The sequence below is a fragment of the Conger conger genome, chromosome 12 (assembly GCF_963514075.1).
Source record: "Conger conger chromosome 12, fConCon1.1, whole genome shotgun sequence".
Classification (NCBI taxonomy): Eukaryota; Metazoa; Chordata; class Actinopteri; order Anguilliformes; family Congridae; genus Conger; species Conger conger.
In genome coordinates this window covers 8,702,083-8,712,333 of record NC_083771.1, presented here as the reverse complement: position 1 = coordinate 8,712,333, position 10,251 = coordinate 8,702,083, and the positions used below count along the sequence as shown (strand labels likewise).

The following is a 10,251-nucleotide window of genomic DNA, read 5'->3' as shown; positions in this document are numbered from 1 at the left end:
ACCTACATCAACATTTGACCAATTTATAGGTGGCCTAGCATGTAGTTATCCTCCCAACCTCTGAATTTGGCATGGGTCAGGTGACACACCTCGGTAGGGGTTGAATGGTGTTGCCATGCATGGGGAAACTTCAGGTGATCATGGAGCTCTCCATGCCTGCCACCGGGCATCCATTGATGTGAGTGTTAGGCATCTGTGAATTTTTGTGTTGCTTTGCGGCTATCACCACTCGACTTACCAACCTGCTGCTCAAAGCTGTCAAGTGTAATTGGATATAGGTCTGCCAAAATGCTTCGGTCAGGTAAAAGCTCCTTTATCCTGTAAGGTTGATGCTTGTGATATTGAGGCGGGACAGTACTCATGCAAGCAGAAGAAATGGGTGTTGAGAAAAATGTTGAGCATAGTTCTTTAAGATGTTGAACTGCCACCAGAAGGCATACTCAATCATTGACAAAGAGCCCAAACCCTTGTAGGCCAACACATTGAGGCTTATGTTTTCAGTGAGACCTGTGTTCATCAACCATAATCTTTTGGAAATTCAAATTCCAAGTGTCTTAATTCCTGGGTGTCTCAATGGAGTCTGATCCAACAGCTGTATACTGTAGTTTGGTTATAAAGCATGTGACTGGTAAGGCTTTACCTCTGCTTTGACTGTGGAATGGTTTCCTTGGAGGGGTTTCGAGCCAAGCCAACCTTTCTTTGGATATTTTTTCTCATTTTGCTTGAACTCCTTGGGGTGGCTAGGGTTGAGCATTGAAATCTTTTTTCACTTCTGCTGTAGAGTGTGCCTAGATTGTATTCTTAGATGTCTAATTGCTTAACTTGCCTAACGCATAACTTGAATGTGGTTCAATCCTAATATATGCTTAAAGGGATTAGGAAATAAAAATAAAAAACAATGTGGGTATTACTGAATTATTTTAGGGTTTTTCTTTCTTTTTTACCCACAACAAATGTTCTTCTTGAAGGTATTTGCATTATTCTTTTATTCTATTATTTTTGTTAGTAATGTAGCTAGAATAACACCTATTTGAGTGGTGTGGCTGCTTCAATTGGGATGATAGGATAGAGTGTAATTGGGAACGTGCCCATGTGGCTTGATTGGGTAACAACCTTTGGGTGAACAAATTATAGAAGCGCCAAAGGAGATGGCAGGTTCTCTCAAAGGATTGAGGTGGGTTGCTGTTGCTGTTATAACTCTGGGCCTACATTGCATGCTCTCTCCATCTTTTTCCTTTTGGTTTCCATCTTTCTCTGTTCACAAACGACCATGCTTTACTACATAGATTTTAACTTAATACCAGCAACGAAGCTGTTTGCTATTGAAGAGGAGCTTGCATCGGCCAAAGTCAAGCAAGCGGGGTATGGTGGCAAGTATTCCCCAGATTTTATTTTTTCAATCCCATGACTGCCTTTAGAAGCGTAGCAAATCTCATATTCGCCCAGAAACCAGGCAAACCTCTCAGCAGGACAGTTTTATTATGCGTATACCAGACCAGGAGCCCTTGGAAAGATACCTGGCACTCTGGACTGAAGGGAGATTGAAAACACTGAAATACAAAAAAGCAGTACCACTGCTTAACACCAAGATTGAAAATCACTGTGCCACCCACATGTAACAGGTTTCATTTTGTTGCACTAAATTTCAGAAGTGTACCTGTGTACTGTTGCATCAGTTGTTTACAACAAATTTACATCAAGCATCAATTGCACATTGCATCACATTACTTCACTTTTAAATATATTTGTTTAAAATATGATTTTCCTTTGCCATCCAAAATATATTTACCCGTGTTGGCTATTTCCAGTTTTCTTTTTATACAACGAGTTAGTGGTCTGTGGCCATCACACCCCACTGTAAACTGGAGTTGAGACATTGCCCCTGGAAATTTGCCAAGTACCCCACCCTTTCTCCGCTGTTCTGATTGGCCAGAGGCATGATCCCAGCAGTGCTGAAGTATCAGTGATGGGGTTTCCCTATATCTCTGTATTCCAGTCTCTGCTTCACTTCACACAGTCCAAACAGGGGTTCATGCAGGATTTACCGGAGACAGCACGGATAATTAAGGACAAATTGCACCATCTGCACTGGTAAGATTATTCTAAATGTCCTTTTTGTAGGGGAATGTCATTTTTTATTTTTCATTCATTTTGTCAATGAAAAAACATTGACTAAGACACTGAGTACACTTTCAATGCATACTTCTAGATGAAGCAAGCAAGTTTCATTTTCACCATAGTCTTTAAAACTTTGAATGTGTGTTTGTGCAGAATAAGTCACTGCCACATTGTAACAGTTTAAACCCATATTCACAATTGTATATCTATGTAGGGACAGTATATCCCTTAGTAAGCAACACTAGAACATTTTTCTTTACACCATTTGAAGTTGGAGTGAAATAAGATCAGGAGGGTATGACAACATTGCGGCTTTAACAAACTGTGTTGTAGACACATGCGGATTAATTAATGCTATCTAATCACTACATGCTATGTGTAGTAATTGATAGCAATGCAGCACAAGTTCTGCATTGCTACAAGGCACCACAGTTGCAGATTCATTTTCTAGGATATCAAAGTCTGAGAGTAATTATACAATAAGCAGGATGGATATAGGAGAAAGCTTTACCTGGTCTGTGCTTGTAAAAAAAAAGTGATTAAGGATTTTGTGGGAGGGGGTGGAATAGCTCAATTAATAAGAAAGATTGTGCCCACAATAGTTGCCAGAAATATGAAAACAACTTGTTGCTTGTTTGCATGTGCAAACAAGTGTCCAGATTCTTCAAAACAAGCCCAAAAACTGCAACCCAAAAACTGACTTCAGGAAGAAATAAACTGAAAGGTCTGTGTAATTCATTAATATAAGAGAACTTGGCAACTCAGTGAGCAGTGACAGGCAGCCAGTGAAGGAAGGGTGTGAGGGGAGGTAGTAGACATGCTGTGACGATGTGTTATGTATTCATGCAGAATGCAGCCCTGTTATTCTTATGTCATTTTTATCACTCTCCTTTTTCTCTGTCTGAGCAGAAAACCCCCAACCTGCATTCCCTAGGAGCCCGCATCTCCTATTTAACCCCCATGGAGATCTTCTACTTCAACTCCTCCATCCTCAACATCCATAAGCCGTCAAACAGCAGCGGTGGATGGGGTGAAATGACCTTGTACGAGCAATGTAAGCACATGCCTGAGGGGCTGATCTTTTATCTGATCCTGCAGTTCATCAACATGTTCCTGGGGATCCCTGCTAACCTGATGGTGCTGTGGCTCCTGCACAAGAACAAGGGGGACTCATCGAGCTCCGACATCTTCATCCTCCACCTGGCCATCCTGGATACCTTCTTCTGCCTCTCTCCACCCCTAGAATTGGCCAATATAATCTTCCTCAACACCAACAACAAAACATGGGATGTCCTGAACTTCTTCTACGGGGTGAAAGACTGCTCGCTCCTCTTCCTCTCCTGCATCTGTCTGGACCGTTATATGGCCGTCCTGCACCCCATCACCTTCACTGAGCTGAAGGACCGAAGCCACCGCACGGTGTGTGCCACTGTGGCGTGGTTGGTCACCATAGCCTATGGGGTAACAAGATGTGTGGGCAACATCCCCAACTTTCGGAGGGTCTTTATCGTCATGCTTCTGGCAGCTTTTGCCTTCATGTTCTTCTGCAATGTGGCCATCCTGCGAGCTCTTCGCCAGTCAGGCCCTGGCCGTGACGAGATGCACCCCGTCAAGAAGAGGGCCTTCAAGATGGTGCTCATCATCCTGGGCATCATCGTCTTCAACTACTTCCCACCTGTAGCCCTGTTTCCCTTTCAGGAGTACTTCTCCCTGGATGAGAACTACTGCTATGTCTACCCTCTAGCATTTAGCTTCATGGACATCAGCAGCAGCATTCAGCCTGTTCTCTACCTCTCCCGAGAGATTCCCAGAGTCCTTTGTTGCTGCCCTAAGAAGCAAGACTCAGGAAGGTCCACCGATCCAAGCTGAATGTTTTGATAAAAAATCTGGTGCTGTCACAATTAAATACATTTTTTGTAGGATTATTCTTTCTCCAGTTATGAAATTGATGCATTTCTTTGTAATGAATCTCTCATTTTAAATACAGAAATCAATGTGCATCATGTATTGAGTCCATTGACTGGAAATGTAAGAGGCAACACTTACATGTACTGAAAGTTATCAGTATATCAAAGCATATCAACAGCTGTAACATTGGACATTTGATGTACTGGGCTTGGATTTCACAAAAGAGCACTGTTACATCCATGTGTCTCACTCTGAACCCTCCATCGGGGTTTTCAAGTTATCCAGCCATTGCCTGCTATATTGCCAAGGCAACAACTGGCTCAGCTTCGCTGGGGAATGATAGAGGGTAAGCCGGCTAGTTCCGTTGGTCTCATCCCTCTCTAGTGGCCACACCTGGGTAGGGTTGCACAAGCTTTTCGTAAGTTATCCCTTAAGTCGGAACATAAAGCTCACACTACAGGCTTAGTAGCTACTAGTTAGTTTGCAACTAGGCAGCTACTAAATTTGGTTAAACCATGTGTCCTTAAAACAACATAGTTGTGTAGGGCATAAGCTCTTCATAAAGTAATGTGCAGTCAATCAGTGAACTCCATGATATGGAAGTGTGCACCACAAATCTCAACTTCTCAATACGTTATAAATGAAGAAACTCATGACTTTTCCTACCAAATACATTCAGTAATATTTTCAACCCAATTATACTCATATACTCACTGGTGAAGACAAGGTTTCAAACAATGCTACAATTTAGACAAATTGTGCTTCCATTCTAATGTTATTACACCGTTATTCCTGGTCAATGGCTAGTGTAATTATTACGTTTATATGCAGGCAGTGGCGGCTGGCTAATACAGGGCGCTCGGGCTCCGCCTCTCCTGAGCTCCCAAAATAAATAATCAAGAATTAGGCTATTATATAAATAAATTATTCAAATTACTTAGTAATAAAAAATATAAACAACATGAAAGTTGAGCTAAGTTCAGTTTGCATCTCAGAAGGAGAGACGTGCAAAGTTTATGTACAAATAGCCTACTCAGTCAACATTGCAATCAACATTGCAGACTCTTCAAGGGACAATATGTTGTTCTTTTTATTTCAGTTGAAGCACATCTGATATGTAGCCTATGATTTGTAATTTTATGGGTTCAACAAACAAACAAGTTGTAGTAGGTCTGAGCTTGATGTATATTTCTATTGCCATTTTGATAAGCATGCCTGTGTTTAAAATAGAATTGCAACCATCTCAATAGGCCCTTTTCACATGGCAGGGTCTATAATGTATATAATGACAATGAAAAAAAGTATCTTGAGCCTCAGGCAATAAATAAATATGTACAATAGCCTATATAATGACAATGACAATGAAAAAAAGAAACTTGAGCCTGAGGCAATAAATACATATGTATAATTCATTATAGTGGTCTGCATTCATTCATGCCAACAGCACACTCATGGTAGTAGGTAGGGTAGTAGTAATTGTTTTTGGTGTAAAAGTGTATGCTGAATTACTCAACTGTGAACCGTATGGAGGAGGGGGGTCGGTAGGTTGAGATACAATCTGCCATGTAAAACCTGTATAAGACACTAATAAAGACTTTCCACATCCTCTTTTGTTTCTCCTCCCCCAAAATCACTGATTCTTACATTTTGATCACAGATTGACCCAATGTCATCGCATCACGCATTCATGAACTTTATTTGTTCGGATTTCATTAGCCAATCTCGGCACAGATGATAATGGTTAAAAAAAGGCTATCCAGTTTGATGTCCTTGTAAAAACCTAAAAGTTTACAGAAGCGCCAAGAGAGTCAAGCATACCCAGGGTACTTCAAGAGAAGTCAGTTGCAAGACGTAGTCAGTATTTGCAGCAGTGCTAATGCTGATTCAGCTGAAGCTGCAGAGATCTTTAGCTTTAAATGATAGAATGCCAAAAGTTTTTACTCAATAATCCATTGACACAGAGGTGGAGAAAATTAAGTAAAATAAAAATGTCCATAAAACAAAAAAAGGATTAGCTGTGTGTTTTGTGTAACAGTTACTGCCTACCGGCTAGAATGTTTTTTGGATCTTTTATTTGAACAAACCCAAAAATATAGGCTAATTCAGACAGAATGACTTAAAACTTAGGACAGTTTACTGAGTTTGACTCGAAAACTTGTTTAATTACCGGAGTTATTTGCCAGTTTGCTAGCAAATTAATTCTGTTACAGTTGTAAAGGAGATGTGAAGCACTCTGTAACTGTAGTTCATTTACCTAGGTTTTTACCTAGGTTGTGATGTAATTTGGTTTGTTCGTCTTGGCTACTCAATGTCTTCCAAGCTACCAGCCTGCCAGCTTGAACTGCCTCCTACGAGACTGCAACTACAGTGCCACTGGCTGGTTGCTTTGAAATGTCAGAACCCACCAATGGGACAAGGGTCAGATTACGTGGAGTAGCATGTCTTTGATGAATGTAGATTACTTGTTCTTTGGCCCACAAACTGACTGCCGCCAGATGTTGTGGTTGGGTGGAACGGCAAAAGTACTATGGTCTATAATGCATACTCAATATGAATATGTTATTGTTAAATATCTTTACATTTTGGAGCATCCTGTATGTGGATCCTTAAAGTTTTAGAGCCTAACTTGTGATATAAATGCTAACACCATTCATGAACTACATACAAGCAGCAAGGCCCAAGCAAATAATAGTGTTGGATTTCCCCCTCTTAGAGCCATCCCAAAGTCGGAAGGGTAATCTCTTGGTGATGAGCGATGTCTTTTCTAAGTTCACATTTGCAGAAGACGGCAGTGGATCAGAAGGCAACCACAGTGGCGAGAGTCACACTACCTGTTTCCATCCCCCAGGGGAAGAGAAAATATGAGTGCTTCAGTAGAACTCAATCTCCATATTGAGGACATCTTGAGGGTTGGGAAGGAGGAGGAATCTATGGAGTCCTGGGTCACGTATCACCCAAAGTTACAGTTGGCTTTTAACTTGGTTTGGAGGACGTGGGCAAGCAGTTTCGAAGGCACCCCTCACCATAAAAGGGATTTAAGTGTGACCCAGTGTCTGGTCCTAGTATACAGCACTGTATACAGTCATCCCCATTGATGGGCCAAAGGCACCAAAGAATGTGCTTTGAGCAGGCTGGTGTCGTTGTGGCCACTGGGAGTTGGACTGAAATGAGGCAGAGTATGAGGGGAGTAGTGTTCGTTTAGAATCCCCTTTTGAAGAGCACAGTTCAGATAGGGAGGAAGAGGGCATGGAGGGAAGGGTCGGTCTTACTTTAGGACCAGAGAGGTGGGAAGCCAGAAGAGGCACAGGTAGCAGGGAAACCGCAGGAAAACACAGAAACCCTCATAGGCTGCCAATGTCAGAGAACCAAACAGGGGGCCGCATATGCACAGGAGTTGGGTGTAGCAGTTATAGCACTGTGGGAGTGTGGTTGTGGCAGAGGCAATGTTTTTTAGGCTTGCTGGGAGTTACCTATGCAGATCAGAGAGAAAGCCGTCCCAGATTCACAATGAACATGTTACTTGGACAGAAGTGGGACAGGACAGGCCTCTTTTTATTCTCTTTTTGCTTGCAGAAGAGGAAACTCTTCATTTAGGGACTGCAAATATGAAGATTGGGTATTATAAAAATGCCTAAAATGGAACTCCTGCTTGGCTTAAGTAGATTGTAAGGTGTATAGAAGCACTTAACGGAATTCAGGAATGGAGGCCCAGCAGTTTCTTAACTGAAAACCGCTGTGGTTTTCTGCCTGGTAACAAACAGATTCAAAGTACTGACCCAAACCCAATGACCAGGGCCTTTATTGATAGCACCCTGATTGGAATTTGAGTTTGATGAATCAGTTGAATTTATCAGAAAACATTTACACATTTAAATTGCCTTTTTTAATGAACTGATTTGCTTTTTGACACAAGGCTGACTGTTGATTATAAACTGATAGCATGAGTGCCAAGATAACAATAACTGGACTCCTGTCGGTTTAGAAGGCAAATTACAGATCGACCGGGGTGCAGAATCTCCACCTCAACTTCAGCCGGAAGTTGGATGGGAAAAGCTTTTTCATCTTAAACCCTGCATAGCATGCATCTGTCTCTCCAAGGCTCACATGACAACTGAAACTCCTCCCAAAACATAACATCTTGAGACTTAACCATCCTCCAAACTGGAACACATGCAACTTCGCAATGACAACAAGCATGCGAAACATGGTTAAAGATTCAGCAAAACTAAATGCTCACTAGCGATACTGACAGAATTCTGTTCATAAAAAAAACTTCAGAGTAGTAACAGAAATGTAACTGTTTTTGCTACAGCTGCAACTGGGGTCACTGCTGTATCAACAGTCTCAACACAGATGTCTTCTGCTGTACATTTTCCATTAAGAAACTGAATTATGTAATACAAACGTTTTTTTAGCTGCTACCATATTTGCTCTGTGAAAGGCGGAACAAAACAGTAAGTGGGTTGTCTGGGTTTTGCATTTTACATACAAAATAGCAATCGAATTTAAATCTGACTACCAAGTGTAAATGCAATGTGGTTAAATCATATCCAGATACTATCTAGATACAAATCACATGAAACAACCAAGTGTAAACAGGGAAGGAGTTAGGTCAATTGGCATAGCTTTTATTAAAACGCAAACATTTACAACCTGCAGTTGGAGTAAAAGGCGAAAGCATGTGGGCAGTGTGTGTGGAAACTTTCGGAGCACAGAGTGGGTTTGTAATTACAGTCACCTGAGAATGTGCTTGAACTCTGACCTGCAGTCCTGTGGAAAAGGCTTGCAGAGCTCCCACCAGGGGGAGACATTTTAGCACCTCAGCCCCTCCATGTCCCAAAGTGAAGTCTTATTAATTTCATGTAAAAGATACATGTAGAAGACATTGATCCAGGAACAGTGCTTGGGAGCAGAATGTATTTGTTCCTGTTCTTTGAAAGCTTGAGTTATGGCCAATAAAATAAGGTGAAGACTGATTAATCTGCCTGTGAGAACCAAATCAGATCTGAGCAGCGACAATGATTTAATTGGCTAGTTTGCCTAGTCTGCTGTCTGACACCAAAACATAGGTGCCCTACAGTCCATCTTAATTGTATATCAATAATCCTCATTAGAACCAGGAACTTGTTTCTTTTCATCCTCCTCGGTGGAGTGTACCAAAGGCAACTGATGCAGAGGACTGACAGCCAGTGGCCACTCCAGTCATGGAGCAAATGGTGTTTGTTAATTTGCACCGACTTGCTCAGTGTCTGTAGTGCCAGGTCTCCCTTTTTCTCACCATTTTGAGACTGTGCTCAAAGAGTGGTGAATACACTGAGATCATGGTGTGGTGAATACACTGAGATCATGGTGTGGTGAATACACTGAGATCATAGTGTGGTGAATACACTGAGATCATGGTGTGGTGAATATACTGGCCGAGTTTGCAGTACTGTCCACCCTGCTCTCTTTCACAGAACTTCAGAGGTGATTCACTTGAGTAACCTCCAGTGCTTGGAGTCTAATGCCCTCTTGTGGTCACTATGTTTAAACTTTATACTGAGAGTCACCTGACCACACCACCAACTGCCTTTGAGAGAACAAATAATCCTTCAACAAGAAAAACACAATGCATTTCCCCTGATCTTTTCTTCTGTTACTTCTACCTATTTTACTGGCTTATTCCCTGCTTATTGTAGCAGTTTATAGCAGATAGTAGCAGAGATATACAGAGATTATTTATAGGTTTATATTTCTACAGATCAGTTGCAGCCAAAGTCATTTAATCTCTCACACATGCAGTTTATAAAGTTGAATGTGTGCAGACTCAAAGTGCAGTGAGATAACACACACTCTGTTCTTTCATTTAGAGCTGTATGAGTGGACGTGTCTTTACACACACATCAGAGGCGCTGTGAGGCATCCTGCTCCTCTCTCCCCTGGTGCAGAGGAGGGCGGGGGGTTGCCACGGTCACACAGAGTGAGACCACCACAAGACTGGCTGGGTCCCGGCAACACGGGCAGAGCCATGATGAGCAGAGATGCCACACCATCACAAACGGAGTCGACTACGGAATGGTACTCACACACAGACACACACCACATGCACAAACACAAAACATCACACACACACAAACATGCACAAATACACACAACAATGCACACACCCATGCATAGACACACACTATTGGTTCCACATTTTTCCACATTAGTGTAAAAAAAAAAATGTTTTTTGAAAAATGTAAT

At 41.8% G+C, this 10,251-nt stretch overlaps 1 protein-coding gene across 1 annotated transcript; it reads left to right on the top strand.

Annotated features, from left to right (window-relative positions):
* The first annotated feature begins 3,078 nt into the window (after positions 1–3,078).
* On the top strand, positions 3,079–3,987 carry LOC133141471 (proteinase-activated receptor 3-like). The gene has a single exon (XM_061262043.1). The coding sequence runs from the start codon at positions 3,079–3,081 to the stop codon at positions 3,985–3,987; it is 909 nt and encodes a 302-aa protein (XP_061118027.1).
* Positions 3,988–10,251: the final 6,264 nt, after the last annotated feature.